This window comes from Telmatherina bonti (genome assembly GCF_933228915.1).
Source record: "Telmatherina bonti genome assembly, chromosome: 22".
In the NCBI taxonomy this organism is placed as follows: domain Eukaryota; kingdom Metazoa; phylum Chordata; class Actinopteri; order Atheriniformes; family Telmatherinidae; genus Telmatherina; species Telmatherina bonti.
Window position 1 is genome coordinate 20,028,420 of NC_136631.1, and position 22,445 is coordinate 20,050,864.

Genomic DNA, 22,445 nt, shown 5'->3' on the forward strand with positions numbered 1-22,445 from the left:
TTCCATGTGGCGACTTTTCATCAGTGAAGTGCCTTCCTGGCCCGGCTACCTCCACCCCACCTTCTCCCTTTGCCAAGGGGACAGAAAGAGCTGAACTATGCTTTGCTCTTCCTTTAAGTGCCACCCCTTTCGCTCCTGCAGAAGTGGTATGTTCCACAATGAGGACCGCAGAAGTTAACAGAGCACATTGTTTGTAATCTGGCATTGCAGGGGTCACTTCCTGACTAGTGTGTCTGCTCTCTTCTCCCGACACCGACTCCTTCTCACCCTCCCTCCTCCTTCCTGTGTGTCCATCAGTTGGCTAAGAAGCCTAGGGCTTTTAGAAAAACCTTGTCCTTCCCCTTTGTGTAGGCGTACTCCAACATCTGTAAACAATCAAATAATCTGGGCACAATACGTCTCTTTATGGAGGGGTGCTGGTGGTTTCCAGATGAGCGGGGAGATTAGGTGGAGGAAGCCACAGGGAAGAGAAATAGGAATGAGGGTAAGAGATCCTTAGGAGGGGAGGGATGCCAGTGTTGTTGTTTTTTTGTTAGTAAAATGCAAGGTTTTTTTTTTTTTCTTTTTTAGGGAAAAGACATTCTGAGAACAGATTATATGATGATAGTTTTAATTTATTTAATCTATTTTAACTAATTTTAATCTATTCAAAGTTTAATTATTTGTCTCTCTATTTTGCAGTCATTTTCACTATTACAGTTATTAACACAAGCTTTTTCATAGCCTTCATTCACAAAGTTTTTCACTCATGTGATTTGAAAACACTTCAGTCGTCAATGATCATTAATCTTTTTTCATGGGGAAAACTCTCCTTGTGCCCTCTTCATATTTGAAAAGAAGCCGAAAATGACATTTTGGACACCGTTGTGGCCAGGAATTTGTTGCAAAGTTGCATGCAATGTTTACACATAAAAATGTTTTTTTTATATCAGGATAAAAACTAACAGAAAACCAAGTGTTGGTAGGCTTCTCTTTAGCCATATAAAAAAAGAAATAAAAATTTAGTTTAACCTGCTTGTAAGTTAACCCAAACCCCATAAAATGGGAGGTCACAGAGGGCAAACCATGTCACTACAACTTCCACATTGCTAATTTGATAATAACTTACCATAAAGGTTTTCATACCCATTCTCAATAATTACATGAGTGAAACTAAACTGGTAAACAAAAAGAAAAAAAAAACATTTCAACATATAAAAATTGGTGGTCAGTTTGATTGCGCAGTGGGTGTCGTGTAGATTCTCTGTGCTGGTTTAACTGACAAGAATACCAAACAAGTTTCATTTGACTCAAACTACTGAAGCTGACAGAGGATGCCGTTGTCTGTGTAGAGACCAGTCCAACATCTGGAAACTTAGGAGACCAGTTGTTGGCCCTTTAAGGAAAGAAATGTTTTCCCATTCGTTTCCTTAGACAGTTAGAGGTCTTCTTTGTTCTATATTTTGTGTTATGGCGAAATACTTTTAAATAGTGAAAGATCTAGACTGAATCAGCCAAGTCCAGCACCCAGACCTACATTTCTAAGCCACACTGTTGTAATTGGTGTAGTATGTGGTTTAGTGTTGTCTTGCTGAAATATATAAGGCTGTTCTTAAAAATATGTTTGGTAGGTCAAAGTAAAGTTGCTCTTGAACCTGTGTATGCCATTCAGTACTGATGGTGCTTTTTCAGATGGGCAAAATGCCTGTTAGGCACTTATGCAGTAACCCACCATAAGAGAAGTAAGATTTGACCTGGGTACTGATAAAAAGCCAGATGATCATTTTGCTCTTTAGTTTGGAAATTTGGGTTTCAATGATCTTCAAAATAATTTTTTATGTTTTCATCTATCAAACCATTTTGAAATTTGCCTCTGTGCTTTTTAAATTAGCTCTGCCCCAGAAAAAACAACGGTATTTCTGAATCAGGCTCATAATTGGCTTCTTCCAAGCACAACACAACTTCAGCATGGAGTGGTGTACAGCACCGCTAAACTTCTGCCCATCTTTGCATCTGAGGGACTCTGCCTTTTCCAGGTGCTGTTTTTATATTGAATAGTGTTACTGACAGGTTGCAACATGTTCTCCACAACTGATCCCTTTAGTATCAACAGTTTTCACCCTGAACTAACTTTTTTTAAAACATGTGGCTGCCTTCATATTCAAGATAAGCGCAATTTTTAAAAAAAGGAAAAAAAAGGACAATATCTCACCATCAACTTTTAATTTCTTTCCTCCCTTTGGTCTATTGTAACTGTAACTAATAATTATTAGTTTATTGGGTTTATAAATCATTACTTTTTAATCAGTATTTGCAGTTGCAAGTCTTGGGGAAGGCTATGCTAACTGACCATAGCTTTAAATTTACTACACAGCTTGAAGGCATTGTGAGCTGCCAGATTCGACTCAATGAACAACTATGTTTCTTAAAGAAAAATTGTTCTTTTATATCAGTTATAATAGAAACAATGTCAGTTTTATACCCTCTTTACCTTCAATCTTCTATTGTCTACATAAGTATGCACACATGCCAAACCTGTACCTTTCCTGTTTTCCATGCTGTCCCTTCTAATCCCCATGAGAATAGTAAACAGTCATCTGTTACTTCCCTTCCAACATATTCATTAATCCCTTCTATCCTGTGAGGCTGGATGATGATTACAGGGAAGCCAACTGAAGCCGCCCAAATAAACACCCCTCAGGCAGTAACAAAGGCCTGTCCACCTCACCCTAAACACAGCTTCCCCTGCTAGATCAGGTTTCAATCAAGCCCACGCACAACATACAAACAATGAGAAGTAACCGAGTCCCAAGCTCTTGAAAAAGCCTACTGTGGCTTTTTTTTTATGTTCACAAATTCATGGTAAAAGTTCCTGCCATTTACAAAGCTCAAAAAACTCCAGAAGTGTTACTTTCAATGGCTCTGACACCACAATGACCTTCCAACTGAACCAACATCCTTGTGCGTGCATGGTCACAAGACTAGCTCTTTAAGCTTGACACAGTTTGCTCATCTACTTGTTCACATCCATCTCTTTTAAGTCATTCCTGAAACAACATCCTGTAAATGAAAAATCACCTCTGCAACTTAAACAATAGATTTTAAAATCAGTATTCAGGGGAGAGTCAAGCTATCCATATGCATACGTCCAGACAGAAAGTCAGAGAATGAAAGTTTGTTGAGTGCATATCAAACATCCCTGAAGACCCTCACACTTCCTTCTCCTCTAGTCACTACACTTTATACTCTCACCACCCTGCAATTAGCTTGCCAAAAAGTTGCAGGCTTCTGAGGCTTGGCCTACAATAATCATAGGTATGCATGGTTGCATTCATCTGCAGTGCTTTAAAGATCACCACCTCTTGTTTAAACCACACCTCTTGACCAAAGTTGCCAAGAGTCCATTGATGGTGTCCAACTGAGCCTAATATTAATAAATTTTTCAGGTTACTTCATTTTCTTTTCTATTTTTTCTTTTTAAGAGAGAAATAACTTCTTTTCCTGCGAAAACATCAGAATTGACACGAAAAAGGTTGTAGGTTAAAAGTAACTTATTGAAAAACAGTTAAGTCATAAAACTTAGACCAGGCTATTTGCCAAGAGCTTGTCATCAGTTATCTTTAGTCATTCTTTGTAATGCCCTGGGCTAACTGCAAACAACTTGGTAGTAAATGCACAGACACAGAATTTGCCGTCTGTAGTGACTGCACAAAGAAAGTACTTCACCTCTCCTCTCTTGTGACCAAAGACTGCACTCGTGGGAGCTGGTGATCCTGTCACCTGTGTTTCAGGGTCAAAATCAGACGACTACTACAGCCAAAACTCTCGATCCATCTTCATGAAAAGTGTTTGGTTTTTTAAGCATCACATAACTCATTTGGGCTTGGTGCTACATAAGAATGTGCAAATTTTACGTAAACTCTAAGGAAGGTTTAGCAACTGTCCTCTTATTGACATCAGTCAAACAATGCAGTCCAGAAGGAGCAAGAAGCAAACAGAAACTGCTTGACCCTTTTACCAACCTTTAAGAAACCATTTCTCAGGTAATTTGTAGTCAATGTTTAAAGTCACTTGCCCTCAGGTTTAGGGCGTCCCAACAGAGTAACCTTTGGGATCAGTTGTTACATTTACCCGAAATATGTTCCTTTATGGCAAAAGTTACTTGTCCAATTGCATTTAAAAAAAAATCATATTAGAAGACTGTATTTCATGTTTCCTCGAGTAATAACTTAATTTAATGTTCTATGGAGAAGATAAAGCAATTTTCCTTTGTAGTTTAACTGTTCATATACATTGGAATGCTTACTTGTTCGTGTCGTTTTTTGTTTTTTTTTTGTTTTTCTGAAAGCGTTATATCTCCTCACAAGTTTGTATATTTTAAGTTCATCAGGTTGTAAAATTTGCAATAATGCCACCGCCTTTGAAAAAGGAAGAAACATGACAAAACACAGTTCACATCAAACTATAATCTGGAAATAATTTCAACCATCTTACGAAAAGTCAAGCAAAGTTCTGCTCTGAATGAGGTTTGTGTTGAGCTCAGTGCATCCCTTTTCCTGCGGTTGCTTGTTGGCAATGGAATGCTGGCTTGTTTACTGCCTTAAGGAGAACTGTGACTCTGATTGCTCTTGGGAGTTAAGTCAAGGGATGCCTCTGTTAGCTAAACATCCTGTTGCCTTGTTTAAGTACACTACATTGTGTGGTGTTAAGTGTGTGAAAAACACAGGAAATGCACGAGGGTCATCCACTTTTGAGAGATGCAGGCTGACTTCCTGAACTCAAAATACTCTAAAGGATAAAGGCATGCATGTGGGAAAGTTCATGGTCATTGCTTTTTTCTGCTCTAATTCAAACAAGGGGCACTTTATACAGACTTGTAAGCTTGATCAGTTTCAGTGGTAACCCAGTTTAAAAAGGAAGAAGTGAAGTAAAGTAGCTATGGTTTATAAAAGACAGTCAGTCTTCTACATCTTGATCATCCAATGTGAACTTTTATAGAAATATAGACTGTAAGTCCATGCAAAATACCTATAGGCAAGCATATGAGATATATTCTTGGAAAAAAAAACCCCACAATGTAGGAAATTATTCACCTTTGCTCTTGGACAGACAACTGCAAAGCAGGTCAAAGACAGAAAACTTAATCTTACACTAAAGGAAGTCCTCAATATGTGCAATATGTGCAAAGGTCAAGCATGCATGGGATAACTATATAGGGGACACAGAGGGGTATTTTACATGACCAACATAAAGCTCTGGCACAAGCTGTATGAAAGCCAGAGAAATACAAAGAAACTTCTCACACAACATGCTGTCACTATGACAACCAGGCAGAATCATTTAGCCTGATCTCTTGCCTTTCCACACAGCACAGAAATCCAATAGCATTTAAGTCTTATGCAACCAAGCTACCGATTCACTCTGAAAGGCTTTTAGCACATTTGCAAATTAGGTTCAAAGATCCATACATGGATTTTCCTATATGTCATTTAGATAAATGTAATTTTGGAAGGTGCTCTACCTATTTGAAAGGAGTTTAAGGTGACAGGTGGGACTGCTATAATACTACCAGAACTTTCCTGTTTTATCTGGTCTTGGCTTCAGGAATTCAACGCCCCTATTGTGGCTTGGAGTAAACTCCTGCCTTTTTGTTAAAAATAAATAAACAAATAAATAAATAAAATTTTATATACATATCTATATCTAATATATATATATATATATATATATATATATGTGTGTGTGTGTGTGTGTATATATATATATATGTATGTATATACAGATTTACCTATGAAAATACTGTAGCCTATAATAAACATTTGCTTTACTTCACTACTAAATAGCACACACTCCACATTTCTCTTAATAATTAGCTGCATTTCACCAACATTTTTTCCAAAAAATTGCTTTCACGCCTGTTCACTTTCCACTCTAACATAACACTGTACCTGTACGCACCACTCCTGTAAAATTAATTAAATCTTAGAAACGCCACCTCGGATTTTGCTACATTAATCGTGACGGGGGTCTGATGTCAGTCCACGTGCAGCAGCAGACTTGGCTGTGTACATCTGAAGCACTTCCACACTATTCTACATGAGAATTTCAAGGAGTGGGACGAGTGTGCTCGATCACGATAAAGCTGCTTCATGAAAGAAAACAGCAGAAAATGTTAATGGCTGAGTGCATGTGTCAGCCCGACTCCTTCCTCCAGATTATTTACGTCGCGTGCTATCACACAGACGCTTCCCTCTTGTATCAATGCGTGATTGAAGGGAAACTTCTTTTGGGAAGTGGGGGACTACTTTAGGTCAACTTTGCCAAAAAAAACCCACTACTAAATTAGCATGTACGGCTACCATGCGACTCACTTTTTACCAAAATCTCCAACTCTTTAAACAAAGACAACAAACTATATGAAGGAAAAGTCGTTATTTTTGATCAAGTAAAGTGTTTCGACTACGTCGCGGAAGGATCTGATTTTCTCAAGCGAGGGTCGACACATCCGCCCAGTTTTCCGATGTTTCATTCCCCCCTCCCCGAGTTGAAAATGGAGTTCGATTAAAGCAGATGTCCACCAACTTATCAAGGAAATTTAATGTTTATCTGTCTTTGTTTAACGCATCAATACCGATACTGAAAGAATTTTTTTTTTTTTTTAAATTCGTCCTTTGGATGCCTTTCCTGCATATTACTCGGACACGTTGACGGAGCAACGCTGCACAGCGCTTTTTCAAGTGTTGTCCAGGACCTGAAGTTGGCGAGTGGATGCTCGACAGCAGCCATAAATAACCTGCCAAACATTACAGTCTGCCACAGATTGTACAATTTTGAGGATATATACATTTTTTTTCAAAGCAAGGATCTATGTTTGTCGATAAGGATGATGCCGTTGGCTTATTTGTTGTGGTCGGATTTTACTTCCAGGGAGGATAAAATGAATCAACGATTGTCATTCCTCCTCGCGATTTAACATTAGTCCCAGCCTGCAAAGCTAAGCTAGCTTCACTTGGTTTTCACAGGGACGCTCATTTAAGCATGTCCCTTTTTTACATCGTTTATTTATTTTCCTAAATAAGGGCAATTTCGACTTGTGAAGAAAAATGGTGATTTTTGTGGTATTTTATCCCGCCGTCACTGCGTCGTCGATGCTATTGCTAGGATTTGGATCCCCGTGAGGAAAAAAATGAGTGAAGATTCAACAAATCCAAATAACGAGTGAGTATTGTTGAAATATATTTGTCTATACATTCAAATCAACGCACATTCACTCTTATATAAAGGATGCAGTTCAGTAGTAAACACTCATATCTTTAGTTATTAGTTCAAGCTTCTCACGTTGTGCAGTGCACTATTTCCAATGACATTTCTAACTGTGCTACGCTGGTATTTCATCATCTAGCTTTACCAATATCAGCGATAAAAGATTACTTTGAGATTATATGTAAAATATCGGAAAGGATTAGATTATGAGATTTGAAAGGACAGTACTTGATAGAGTTGGACAAATAGATATAAAAACATCTCATCCTTAATATTTTGTCCTTTAAATGTAACTAAATAAATGGTTGGAGAGTTCCCATTAGGCCACAGTATTGGATGTGTAGTAATGTTTGCCGAAATGGTTAAGTTATGTGGAAAATTGTATGCTCCGAGACGTATAATTGCGCAAATAAGACAATTGAGGGATGGCCCAGAGTAGTCAGCGATTACCCATCTTAAATTTATTTCTGTATTTATATCTTTGCCGTTCATCATGATCAGACGGAGTTTTTTTGTTTGTTTGTTTGTTTGTTTGTTTGTTTGTTTTTTGACAGCCAACATCGGTGTGTAACTGTGGTCCGCCATGATTTCGGCATACAACCATCGATTAAAATCGTGCAGTTTTTTTGTATTTCGATCGACCCCTTTTTTTTTTTTTTTTTTTTTTTTTTTTTTTTTTTTAGCGAGAACTCTTCGTGCTTATTGCGGCAGTGAAAAGCCGAAGATCCCTCTTCTTTTTTTTTTCTTTTTTTTTTTTTTTTATCAATCACACTCATTTACATATCACAATCCCCATTCATAAAAACTCCTAAAATCGACATCAGATTCACGCCCTTTACCTCACAACCTACGGGCATTCATTTTAATCTGGATATGTTTTGCTTTCATATACGTCGCGCCCAGCGCTGGTCACATTTTAGCATTGTTTTAATGGGCTGATCCCTTGTGAATGCTTGTTGACAGTCAGTGAGAAATATCTGCTTCGGGAGGTGCTGCGGTCACATGATCCCCTCCATTCATAAAGTACCTGCCTGCCCATTCACAGCACTGTACAGGCTTTTAGCACTGCACCGATCACACAGTGATAGCATTTTTTACAAATTATGTACAACACTGAATGTTGCATTAAACCCTGGCGCACGTTTTGGACTTTGTGCATGTTTGTCAATTTAATAATTCCTTAGTGTCTTTCAGGATTTTCTTTCTATAATGTATTTGTCACAGAGGAAGTCATATGCGCTGTCAGCCATTTACAGTGTCACGGCTTATTGTTCGAAACATACCCACGTTTTCCCCCCCAGTCCATTTATCTTGCCTTTTTGAGGTCAACTGATTTAATGCATGGTTTCGTCCTTGAAGGGCTCATATTTTTTCTTATGTAACACGTTATCCTAGATTTTTCCTTCCCCTCATATCAAGCTATATCAAACAATTTTCAATTAATTTATTTAGCTAAAGGGCAATACACCTGATCTCATTTGTGTTTTAGGGTTGTGCATAGGTTTAGGCCTTCCATGTATGATGCGAGTAGGAGGAGTGAAGCCTCCAATCTTAGCTCATAGCTATTGTATCTTTAAAATTTGTTAACCTAGTAGAGGGAGGGAGGAAAACGGTGAAAGCATTACTAAATTTTGATGTGGAATAACCTTGGCGCTCCCCATGTCTCACATTGAGATTACTGCCACTGGTCTATATCGGGGATTAAACTTGTATATAAATGCATCTGGGTTTGTTCTTTACTGCATGTTGGCCGTAGCTAAGATTGTGAAGTGATTCAAAGATTGTTGCTGCGATTCCACCATCTCTCTGGCTGTTGTATGATTCATTGTAATGGAGTCTACAGCATACCAGTTTGAATGTGGGTGGGGGTTTTTTAAAAACTAAATTAAATAAAACAAGCAACATATGTATATTTTGGGAAATTTCAGTTTCCGTTTTTCATTAATGATAATGGTGATAATTATTATTGGACATTGTGTTACCTCTCATTGATAATGTGCACTTTGGTCTGTTGGCAAATTGTCCTTTAAAAAAAAAACCAGACTTTTTTAGAGTACATATAATGGTTAAATATTATCTTATCATTTAAACACACAATTGAGGAGATACATTTTTGGCCTCTCGTAGCCTGCATTTAAACATTTTAGATAGAAAATCTCAACAAGATTTAAGAATAGATGACCCAAAAATGGTTTGGTTTAAATGATGGGTGGCAAGCCAAACGGGTGTACATACAGCACACACTCTGCTAAAAGTATCTTATTTAACCTTGTTGCAGTGGCATTTACAAGGCTTCAATGACAAGAATACATCAAAACATCTGTGAGATTTTGGGTTGTTTTTTGTCTGCCATGTGTCTAGGGCTATGGTAAAATGGGGGGGGGGTTCTTATGAAAGTCTGACTAAGTCTATGAATGCCACGTTCATCTAAAATATATTTCTCTGCTCACAGATTAGTCTGTTGAAAAGTACTGTGATCTGTATTTTTCATCTGTGTAGAACATACCTTATTGTTCGGTGACAGCCACACAACTACATGACTTTTTTTTTCTCTGCCAAGCTAGTCTACAGTCTATTCCGTATGGAGCATGCATGCATAGGCCTTATTGTTTTAGATTTCTATACTGCTGTGTCATAGTCTTTTGCAAGTCAGGTGATCCTTGGTGATTTCTTTTTTGTGTGTGTTCTCTTTCTTCTTTGTGTGATTGATTTGACAGCTCAGCATTTTATCTGCTAATGTGGGTGTCTTGAACTTATCACCTGTGGGCTGTTTTGCACTCCTATTCCTGTTGCAGAACTTTCCAAACGCATTCCTCACAAACAACCCCTGTTACGTCTTGAAACAACAAGGGGAGACGGCAACTTCAGCTGTTGGAGCTAGTACTTTATGGCCTTGGTAATTGCCTATATCCTGTAGCCCTTACGTTAAGCTAAATAATTTCTCAGACCTTTTTATAGATAGTATTATACAGGGTTACCACCAGTTGTTGGATATGACCTTCACAAACCTTTAGCTTTAGAGCCGGCATAGTCTATGCTACTGACACATCCTATCTCTGGCCAACTCTGCTGAGCTGAACACATCTTCAGTTTTGCTTCTGTATTTCTTTTGCAGAAGTGTTGCTTGTGATGCCACTGGTATGCACAGGCTAATGAAATGTGTTATATGACAAAGAGATGAGGCCACTTGTAATGTACTCGAGTGCTTGTTGAGCTGGCTTTGAATAAATTGTGGTGTTAAAATTTCTATTCTTTTAGGCGGAGAGAATAAATATTTAGAATAGACAAAACGTATATTCCAATGTGTACTTACTTGTAAGCTAATCTGCTGTTTGTGTTATTAATGAAAATTTCGCTTAATGCAATTGAGGCACTCGGGATGCTTTTGAGACTGGTTAATAAACTGAATCAGGCCTTGTTTAGTGGTGGATTGTTCCATTCCCATGGCCAGATTCAGACTTGGATAATGTGTATTTTAAACCAAACCACTTCCTTCTTATGATTTTCATTTCCTCTTCAAGTATTTTTGGAGCATGCATAAACTGGTTTAAATGTCAGCACTGTGTTCGAGCAAAATTTCAAACCAGTTCCTGTATTTTTAATATAGAGATGTGATCCGGATGTATGCTGTGAATGTGCCCTTAGCCAACGAGTACACTTGCTTTTTTTGTGTGTGTGCTTCCATCACAGCATCCACATAGCAGGGCTTGTCTTCATTTCTTTGTTAAGAAGGGCCTCTGATGTTCACAGACCATATCTTGATGCCTCTAAGAAGTGCTTTTAGCACTAAGTGTCTGAATTGTGGATATTGTTTTCAGTTGTGCCACATGCAGGAGCATGAAGGCTGGGCCTTGTTGTAAGCTCTTTGCTGCAGCTGGGCTAAGATGGTTCTTTCCTGTTAGGCCACAGACATAAAAGAGCACAGATGTAAATTCTAAACCTTGTGCCTTTGATTGAGTTTCCAAACGCTTTGAAAACAGGAAGGGGTTTCTGTGTATGCGCCTGTGTACACACATTTGTGTTTATTTCTCTGGAAACATTTGGCGTATGTGTGTGTTTCTGGGAAAGATATGACCAAATCCTGGATGAGTGAATTTAAGCAGACATTGCATTGCTGTATCAAATGCATTTCTACATGAGTGAAGTCTTAAAAAATATATATATATAAAAATTACACTACTTTTGTGACATGTATTTTTGTTTGCTCTGTAAGCTTTTGATCACATTTTGACCTCCCCAGTGGCTATATTTAACACCTAAAACAGATTTTTTTTAAATGGTTGCTAAAAGGGTTTTTCGATTCCTCAAATTCCAAGAGACAGTGGTTCAGTTTAAAGCCTCTGGAATAAGAATTTGATTGATTTTCAAGATGGTTTAATAGTTTGGGGTTTAACATTTATGCTGCTGATGATGTTATAGTACCCATATCAGCATGGCATTCAGTGATTTGTGTCAACATCTTTAGGCCAGCATCTTGGTTTGGTGGTTTATCGTTTCTCAGTAGCTCCTGAGATGTATCGATAGTTTCTCCCACAGCTACATGGCTGGATCCTTGGATACTACTACTCTTACATCAAAGCAGACCAATGACGCCGCAGTAGTAGACTTTTGTGGTTTCTCCTCTTATAATGGCAAGCGTAAGGTTTTAATTTTCCAAATGCTTGTGGTTCAAATTAAAGTAATCTCAATATGTGGCTTTGATTGATGCTTGAGAATAGTTTTTTGGCATTTGATACACACATGGGATTCCTCTGATTTATCATACCCCAGCACAGCGGCACCTTTGACATTAGTGTTAAGGGTTTCAGGCCTAATCTGGTAATAGAGAGGTATTTTGAAAATTAGTGTTAAAAATGTCATTGCAGCGAGCACTTCTCACATTCATGTACTTGTCAGGTTCATATTTTCATTTAGATTGCCAGATAATTGGGCTCAAGGCGCATTGTAATTTTAATTTAGTGTAGTATCTTTCAGTAAATTTGTCATCATGGTGTGTAGTACTTGGATGATAATATATTTGAAGTAAAGATTTGATATGTAGCTCATCAGCAGAGTAGGTTTGTTCTGTCTTTTTTCTTTTCTCCTGACTCAGTTGGTAGCTAAGCTGAATGTTCTTGTGAGGGAGATGACTCACCAGCAGCCTGAGGTGTTGAGTGGAGATGGGACAGATTTCTCTTTCTATGGCCAGAATATTAGCTTTCACTTCAGCAAATGTAAGCAGGCTTGCAATACTGGCTGGTGTTCGTCTTTGTCTGAGATAATTAAGAAGTCTCATAATTATCTCAGTTTTGTTAATGGCTGACAGACAGCACCATTCAAAGTATTTTGCTCTGACTGTATGTTTTAATTTGCAAGGCATCTGTGGTAGGCCATGTTGGTGTTTGTTTTGGGTACGTCTGTGCCCTCGAGTTTGCCTCTGGTTATTTAGGGGATTTGAACTGTGGCTAATTGGCTAGCTTGTTTGCACCATTTAGATTAGATGCACTGCTGGAATCGATGGCTGAGGCCCAGCTTACATGTTATTCCTTCAGTGAGGCATAATCACAATGAACGCGCTTGAGCCCCTTTATCCTTTTGCAACTTTCACTCTGAGTTAGTACTAGTTTATTTTGGACTGGAATGATTTGATTGGTTACTCTTCTAGAAATGCCCACTTTGTTAATTTCAGTATACTGTTTATATACTGTATATGTTGTATTTATAACTAAAAGCTGTGTATTTATGCACTTCTGTACATATATGAATGTAAAGAAATTTAAAATCTAGTGTAAGTCTGAGGAATGAAAGTTTTGGACAGGTATATTTTGTTTAATGTAACATCTGTTGTGGATAAGCAAATAGTTCCATAAATTAAAGGTATGAGTTACACCAAAAGAAGCTTTTCACGCCACCATCCCCGTTGCTTGTCTTTTGGAGGCTAATCTATGGAATCGGATTGGGATAAGTAGCTTGTATTTATTTTCCCCAATTATATTTCAAAGATTTTCCCTTCTCAGAAGTCTGAAAAACCAGTGTTCTAGTGGAGCTTTACAGACCTTCCCTCTGGTTTTGATACAAGGAAGAGATGAGGAGGAAAAGGGGGAGTAGAGGGGAAGAAAAAACAGGAGGTGAGGGGGACTATTCTTTCCTTTTCAGATGCTAATGAAAGAAGGAATGGTTTTCCAGCTTTTAGCTTGCAGAGTGTGTCTCCCTTGCAGCATGCTCCGCTGCCTGGACATTGTGGGAGGACAAAACTCCAAGCCTAGGATCCAATAACGTGAAATTTCAGCAGAGAAGCGGCCATTGTGTACAGAGAGGCAGCCGGGGAGGGGCTGGGCAGAAGGGGGAGTCTGAGTGGAGGAAAGGGAGGGTGACTTGGCGTGCAACCAAGGCTCAGGCTACATCCTTTCTCTTTCCCTTTTCCTCCTGCTCTCTTTCTCCCCCTCTTTGCACTCCTCTCTACCACTCCCCTTTGGGGTGGAAAGCTCAAGGCTGAGACAGGAGCAAAGCATGATGGCATGCTAGAGCCCAGTGAGCCATGGCCCAGAGCAGCAGACAAACGGCCACTTTGTCCACTTAGGAAATGGTTGTCCCAGGATCCCGCTTCTCCACCACACACTGGAGCAACCAGCCTCAAGGCCCATTGCTGCCTGGCCTGCACATGCTCTCTTCTCTTCTCTTCTCTTCTCTTCTCTTCTCTTCTCTTCTCTTCTCTTCTCTTCTCTTCTCTTCTCTTCTCTTCTCTTCTCTTCTCTTCTCTTCTCTTCTCTTCTCTTCTCTTCTCTTCTCTTCTCTTCTCTTCTCTTCCTGCTATTGTAAATTTGTGAAGCGAATTGTGTTGTCAGATGTTTTTTTCAGTGGGAGTCAAATCTAAACATGCCAGTAAATATGGAAATGTGTGTTTATATTTGTAAGTGAAAAGATCTAGAAATTTTAATGGTGTGATTTTAAAAGGGTCATAAATTACAGCTATGCAAATCTTGAAATCAAGAACTACAAGTTTAGGCTATTTGTAAGCATATTTGAGGTTGAAAAAATAACTTGCCTGCTTTGCCAGATGTTAAAGTAGTTTAATATACTGTTTATTTGTTACTTTCCAAACAAAAATGGCAAAACTTATAAAACAGACATACAAATCTTCATATTTTTTACAGTTTATAATGTTCAAAATACTGGCACATTTGTAAAACTGAAAATAAATTTACAGAATCTGATATTCACTGGCAAATTACACTTCTTTGTCTTTAGATTTTTCATTTATTGTCAACATGTTCTCCACCATATTCCCAGTCATAGCCTCCTCACCCCACCAGCACTCTGCAGCACTCTTACCCCTCCTCCTCTCTTTCTCTCCTGCTTTGGTCGGAAATGAAGTCAGTCATCCAGCAGAATAACTTGGAAATATTCAGAATTGGGGGCTCCTTTCTTTCTTCCCACTCCTTACCCACCCTCTTGCTTGCATGCCAAGGCCAGCTGATCTGCTTCCGCTCTCAATTGTGTGTCCACTCAACTGTGTGCTCCCAGCAAGGGGCGTGGAGACCAGCCTTTGTCTCCACTAACCCACTCAGAACTTTGTGTGATTTTGTATGCGTGTGTGTGTGTGTTTGTGTGTGCATGTGTGTGTGTTGGCTCATTTTTGCACTGAAATATTCCTTTTGGCAATTGCGTATAGATAAGTGATTTTGGTTTATGGGTAAACCGCCACACTACTATTGTTGGACCAGAGACTTGATTTCAGTAATTTAATCAGTACTAGATTTATCTATTTTTTTCTTGGGTGTGCCTTTTTTGTTGTTCTGGATGAGCTATTACATAGTCCACTTTACTTCCTCTTTGCCCCCCCCCCCCTTCCCTCCTTGTGAGTTTTATGATTGCTTGCATGTGTGATGGTTGGCCTGAAGGGTCAGAGCCTGGTCATTGTGCCCTGGTCATGGCTGAGCGACACCACCACCTGCCTTCTGTTCACCCCAGGGACCCTTGACTGACTGACAGCCCCTTCTGCACCCATCACCCATATCTTTTATTGGGGTCCATGAAGGGGTGAGAGCAGCAGTATGTCCTTCTTTGACTACTTGTACTGTTCAGAAACACATTTTCTAGTGTGTCAAAAGAGGGCTATTGGTGATACTCTTGTAAGCTGACATGAAAAGGATGTTTGTGTGTGATTGCAAGGAGGAAGTTAGTTGTGGTTTCATTATTTATTCTCCCACGGCCAGCAACTGTAATGTAAGCTAAGGGCAGCACATTTTAAAGACAAGTGACAATTGTGTTGATAACTGACATAATTTTCTAGTAGACATCGTCATATAGGTTTGTTGATAACAAGGTATACATTGTGTGTTCAAGTTCATTGTGTCATTCGAACACCCCTCTTCTCTCCTCCTCTGTTTATTAGATGAGGTCTTGCTTATATTTGTATTTCTTGCCTGAATAAATTGCAGCAAATTTCTTTTACTTTATTTGGGAATGTCCTTTAGAGTTTTAAAGACTAAGATGCGTTAGTTTTGAAGTGTTTTCCATTTTCCACCCAGATTGGCCAAGATTTATGGCAAATGTCCAGCCGCAGTCCGTGAGGGCTGTAGTCCTGCAGGTTTTAGATGTTTTCCAGCTCCAACACACCTGACTCAAATTAAATAGCTCCCTTTGGCAGCTTGTTGTCATATTCTGCCCACACATGTTGACCTACAAATCTCGATTCAGGTGTGCTGCAACAGGAAACATCTAAAACCCTACAGGCAGTGGTCCTTGAGAACCAACCCTGGTTTATGAGATTGTAAGCCGTTTGTCAGGTTTAATTAAAGTGTGTACAGTTCTACAAAATCTTACTCTGCTATAGTATATGGTTATTAGCTAGCCTGTCAGTCCACAAGTATGTCAGAGGAAAAAAAAAAAGCCTCATGGCATTACATTACATTAAGTAATATGGGGAAAAAGTTAGCAAGAATATGTCAGATTTTTCAAAGTTTTTTGTTATTATGTTCACTCGCAAATTTGTGATTTTCTGCCCAGGTAATTTTTCTTTTTTTCTAATTCACTTTTGCTTAAAAGCAATTGTTGAATGAATTTACATTAGTTGTGATCTCCACAAGTAATAGCTGCATATTAATGATACATAATACAAGGACAAGATTTTACCATTGGAAGGTTTCCATTCAGTTTATAGTTTAAATATTGACCATTCACATTTGATCAGGGTTTGCTGAAATGTAAAACTGGTTCTTTTTTCCTCCTGAATAGCATTTATCTTGAAGTTAGCTGGTTAGATTAAAATCCCTCAAAACACTGTCTACCCCCAAAGGCAGAACTCTAGATAATGGGTTCCCAGTGGTTGTCAAGAAAAAGGAAAAAAATGTGATGAATATGTTAAATTCATTTGAAATAATCTGATCTTATGTGCAAAAGAAGATTTTGTATGTGTCATTTTTTTCTGTTTCTGGCAAAAGCTTGACGTGAAAAAGAAAAAAAAAAAGTTTGTACACTTTTTAATTTGTCATTTTTCATGCTCAGCAGTCCTTTTAGGGACTTTGGAGCACTTTTGTGGAGAGCCAGGATAGGAGTCCTTCATATAAACAAAGGATGACTTTGGATTTATTGCTTAATGGCTCCTTGATTAATTACTAACCCAGAAGAACCAGCACACAGAGGTTTGCTAAGGGTGTGGAGGGTGGAAAGGTCAGAAGAGGCAAGAAGATGATGAATGCTGATATTCTTCTTTAAGACCAAGAGCTACAAATTGATTATTCTATACATTATATGTTAGTGACACTGTCTCTCTCTTAGTCCCTTGTTCAAATTTGGCCACGGTTTGAAAAGTCTTTACCAACATTTTACACCATGTGACATCATTTTTACTGGTTAACCTTAACACAAGAACAGTGTTTCAATGGAAAATATCCAGTTGTCACATTCTTGAGTTTCAGTAGGCTTTCTGATCCTTTCCAGTCTTTAATATGTTACCAACAATCTGTGCAAAACACTGCCCTCAGCACACTTTGACCTTTGTTATTTCCGGTGGCTCACTGTAGTGTTATCTAATCAGAGAATTGTCTTCAAGTCAGGGGAAAGGGAGGCAAATGGAATAAAGGATAGCTTGATTTGCACATGTATTTCATAGTGAAATACAACACACCTGATTAAGGCTTTAAACTTTTAGCATCCACTGTTTTACAAATCCATTAGCTTCTGTTCTTTCATCTTTTTTATGTGAAAGTAATTTAAACATCATGTGACAGTAAAGTTTAGCTGTGAAGTCACATCACATTTTAAGATTGAAACACTGACACAAAACAGAATAGAAAAATAGTCCAACTTATGAAATGTTCAGAGGAAATGTAAAGAGGGTTTTATCCAGTGGGGGCGCTCTAAATATTCTTAAAGTTCAGGCTTCAGAAAACGCTTTGATTTGATTAAAACTTAAAAAGAAATATTGGATCCATTGGAAGTTGTAATACAGCTCAAATGACTACAGTGATTGTAGATTTAGCTTGTTCCACTCTCTCTGTGATGGACAGTTTTTAGCATAACTCGGGTTTTCTGGTCTCTACCACTAGGGAAGAGTTTAAAAGACACATATTTTTGTCTGAGTATTTTCATTCATTTCTGTAAACCAGATAAGTAAGAATAAATATATCCAGCAGAACATACCTGCTGTTCTTCTGAAGAGTTTAATACAATTTCAAGTTTGATAACCTATGACAAATATGTTGTAATACAAAGGACGTCTTTATCTGTTACATAAGTACATATCTGAAGGGGAAAAGAAAAAAAATCACATATGTCTACAGATATTCTTTTTTTTTTTTTTTTTTAAAGTAAACTTTCCCCCTGACTCTCCTCCTTTATAGCACAGATTTGACCCTAGTTAATATATTTCCTTATTTTAGATAATTTCGTGCATTGTCCTAGTGTTTACATTCTGATTCAAAGGATAGACAGCTATGCGAGTCGGATTCCCTCGTCATGTGCTATCTAGTTTAAAACCAGCTGCTCTAGGGGGAAGGTTGGAAATCAGCACTGGCCAGAGCTTGAACTTGACCACATGGTCAGTCACCCTCTGGCTGGGGTTAAACATACACTGACAGCTTAAGAGAGCTAATAGTCTGTTATGTGAAATGTGTGTGTGTGTGTGTGTATATATATATATATATATGTGTGTATATGTGTGTATATATGTGTGTGTGTGTGTGTGTGTGTATATATGTGTGTGTATATGTGTGTATATATGTGTGTGTGTGTATATATGTGTGTGTGTGTGTGTGTGTGTATATATATGTGTGTGTGTGTGTGTGTGTATATATGTGTGTGTATATATATATCAAGGGATATTAAGTATGAATAATAATATAGCTGAATCTCAGTGTTATGTTAATGGTATTATTTCTGTTATATTACTCTTCACTAAGACCACATTTAAACAGAAATTTCATGTTTGGAAAAACTGTACTATTACTGTACTAATTAAAATACTATTTTAATTACTGTACTACTTGTTTGGTTTTTTTTTAACATGTACTAATATTTGAGCTGTTGCTATGGTTGTTGACATGAAGATCAGTATTACAATGCGAAGTGTTCAGAGGTTCAAAGCTATCAATGTCAATATTAGTATCAGAACGGTTCTGCTGTTCATACTGCGGTTCATTTGTACCAAGTGGGCTGATAGTTTGTGTAGGCTGAGGCCTTGTCTTTGTGGTGATGCTTTTGTAGTCCAGGTGATGCAATCTAAAATAGGTTTCCTGATAGAAAATGCAAAAGCAGTATTGTGCTAACTTGCGTGTTTTGTTAATTAACACCAGTGTTTTTCTCATGTCTACCCCTGCCCACCCCAACTTCTCCTCTACTCTTCCTCTTTTACAGTGACAGTTATGCGCGTGTGAGAGCAGTGGTCATGACTCGGGATGACTCCAGTGGTGGATGGCTTCCCTTGGGGGGTGGAGGCCTTAGCTGTGTCACTGTCTATAAGGTCAGCCGGGCAGAGGACAGCAGCAGCACCCACAGTGGAGGAAGTGGCGGCAGCCTCAGCCCTTGTAACCCAAGTCCCTGTCCCAGTCCAAGCCCAAGCCCTAGCCCTAGTCCCACTGCTGTTGAGTTCCACATCAAGGGTGAAAGGCTCAAAGACAAGCTGGTAAGAACCTCATTCATTGTCTGAAAATACTGTCTTGTTATAGTGTATAAAATTATATTAATGCTTTGCATGAATCTTGGTAGCGGATTTTTTTTTTTCTACTTAATATTTTCTCTCAAATTCATCTGATACAAAGGAGAAAGGAAGTATTCTCTTAAATACAATCAACATGACCTCTTCTTTACAGGATCTCCTCCTTTTTCTGTCTTACTCAGTGTTAGCACACATACGCACACAAGTGTTTTTTTGGCTTTCCTCCATAGCACAGGTATCTGAAAATAACTGTGTGATGCATGATGACATCATCAAGGAGAAAGGGCAGATTAATCAAGTGGGATGGAGGCTGAAGGATGGAGTATGGGCTTAAAATTCACACTTGAGCTGGTTCTTCTTTACTTCACACACATTTGCCTACATTTTTACAAGCATCTTTCATGTCCGTCCTTTGTGTAATTAAATATGTTGGAGAAATGTGTTCCTACTTATTCTGTAAAAGCGTGTTCAGCATCTTACAGTTGATGTGGCTTAATGATAACAGATTGTCTGCTTTCTCACAAACTACTTTTAACAAATATTATGAATTTGTGGTAGTTGTGACTTGTGTTGTAGACTGGCCTGTCAATAATTAGCTCAGTGATTGCTGACTTTTTTCTGCTAAGTGTTGATGGAGACAAACTAAACCCCAAGTTGCTCAACATGGTATGGTATTCTTCTTCTGTCGAGGTGTATTTGTCTCTTTGCAAGAAGTATTTAGCAAAGTTCTGCAATCCATTTTAGCTTTAAATGTACTGAACATTTACTTAAAAAAATATTTTTCTACAGTTCTTGTATTAAATACTTGAAATATTTGGAAAGGGGTCTGTTAATTATTAAATTTGAAGCTGACCTTAAGAGGGTATAAGTGGAAATTTATCATTTCTAGATTAAAGGAATTAAAATATTTGCTATGTGAAGAACTGGTGGTGTAATTTCATGTGGAGTAGTATAGCATAACATCACACACAGTCTCTCTGTTTTACCAGTATCTCCAGCCGCACGTTCATTTATGTTTATGGGAATTGCCGCTTCCCCTGTCCTCTGAGCCCTTGGCTATCCCTCACTATAATCTATATCTATATTACCAAACTTTATAACCGCATAGTTTGTCTGCTTACACCCAAAGCAACAGGACAAACTAAGTAATTCATGACGATATGGTTATACTCTGGGCTGCTTTTGGGAGTAGTAGCTGTGAAACTGAGTTGGTTTTTGTTGCATACTCACTTTTGGTTTTAGATCTAAAACAGATCCAGTTGATTTGCAGGATAATCCCAGATCTGTGGTTCTGAGTTTCTAAATTTATTTGTGAAAATGCCCTTTTGGAAGTGACAGAAGTGACCACCATGATGAGCAGAATATGGTGGTTCCCAAAGATTTAGAGGCTTGTTACAGGTTGTTACTAAATCAGTTTTTTTATCTTCTTTGGCTGAATTCATTTATGTGTGTTTTGTGTTTATGGCTTGTTTGTGTTTTGTGCGTCGCTATCCGAGCATGTGTGTGGCACAGGAAAGGGTGTGACGGGAATGCTGTTGTTCAGACATGGGACAGACATGGTTCAGAGACACCGGCAACTGCTCTGGGATGTGGTGAAACACCCCTATCACCACCAGAGTCCTCAGCCACCACAACAAACACCCAGCCATATGTAGGTCTGTTGGGATGCCACCCAGTGCCAGGGTGTTGGCGTCAACCACAGCGCTACCGACGGTCTGAGGGCATCAGAAGAAAAGGCAGATTGATGATTTCAACAAAACAGCAACTACAAACAAAACCACATCAAAATATGGTGTTAGACAAAATCGCAATATCAGAGCTTGTTACCACAGTTTTTCTTTTTTCGACTGTAACACCAGTGTTTTGTTTTCAGAGGTAAATAGAAGACAATAATTATGCTGTATGAATGATGGTAAAATCTGGGAAGAGGTTGAAGGAAGAGCTATTTAAATGTTGTTGAACAAAACAACCAGAATTTTTTTTCTTTCATTTGTCATGACTGAAATACAGGAACACAGTCTACAATGTACTATGTACATACTTGGAGTTAAAGGGTATAGTTTTGTTTCATTTTAACCAGAAATTGACAGAATAAGGAAACTATAACAAAAAAGATCTATGTGTGACAGCAACCTGAGCTAGAGAGAAGAAAACAGATCTGAAAAGCATTTACTTTGGGTGCAAAAGGCACAATTTTGGCTGTCATAAATTGTATGGCTGGGATGTAGAAGATAGGAGATGAATTCAGAAGGGAATAGTATGTAGTCAAAGTGCAGGAAATGGAGGTGGAGCCAGAAAGATGGGAGACGGAAGAAAAGAGGTGGAGGGGTTCTGTCTATAAGCGCAGTGATGCGGCACAGAGTGTGCTGGTGATGACTCAGCTGGCTCTCCATATAGCTACCAATCACTCTCCTCCCTGCTCCCTCCCTCCTCTCTGTCTCTCTTTCTCTCACTCTGATTCTCAGACTCTCTTAAGACTGCAGATCTAATTGGTTGGTGATTACTTACCATACCGGCCCATGGATTATGACAAATCACTGGCTAAGCTCTCTGCCACTCCACCTCACTTTCTGTCATTGACAGTCTTCTACTCCCTCTGATTGATGTCGCTGTGAATGCGGTGTAGTCCAAGCATGCTCGAAAAGCATTTCTATGCAGGACTGGTCTTAATAAAGTTAATTTCCACAGTTAACCTTGCCATGAGATTATTTTGATTTATAGTAGCCACCAAAATAGAATTTATTAACTTGAAACCATAGTTCAGAGGGGAAATGGGCATGTGGTCAATCCCATTAAACCCATGAGTCTTTGCACATAAGAATCAGTGTGCTCCCTGTTTCTTCAATTTTAAAACTAAAATAGCTGTATTTTAAGGCAATTAAGATTATATCATTTCTTTTTAATGCTTATTTTATAATTAAAATGGCTTGAAATATTTATTGAGCAAAAGCCAACTTTGTTTCTTCACTGTCTGAATGTCTGTCACACCTTCTGTCTTTGTCCCTCTCCTTCTTAAATATGTCCTGCTTGTGTTCCCTTTCTGTCCTTTTTTTTTTTTTTTCTGAAA

The 22,445-nt window shown here is 38.5% G+C and overlaps 1 protein-coding gene across 1 annotated transcript in view; it reads left to right on the top strand.

Annotated features, from left to right (window-relative positions):
* The first annotated feature begins 6,540 nt into the window (after positions 1-6,540).
* spred1 (sprouty related EVH1 domain containing 1) overlaps positions 6,541-22,445 on the top strand; it is a 31,734-nt gene continuing 15,829 nt past the window's right edge. The window contains exons 1-2 of the mRNA XM_079262149.1: positions 6,541-7,197; positions 19,078-19,345. Of these exons, the coding sequence (XP_079118275.1) occupies positions 7,166-7,197; positions 19,078-19,345 (300 nt within the window). The 5' untranslated portion in view covers positions 6,541-7,165. The remainder of the gene's footprint in view (positions 7,198-19,077; positions 19,346-22,445) is intronic.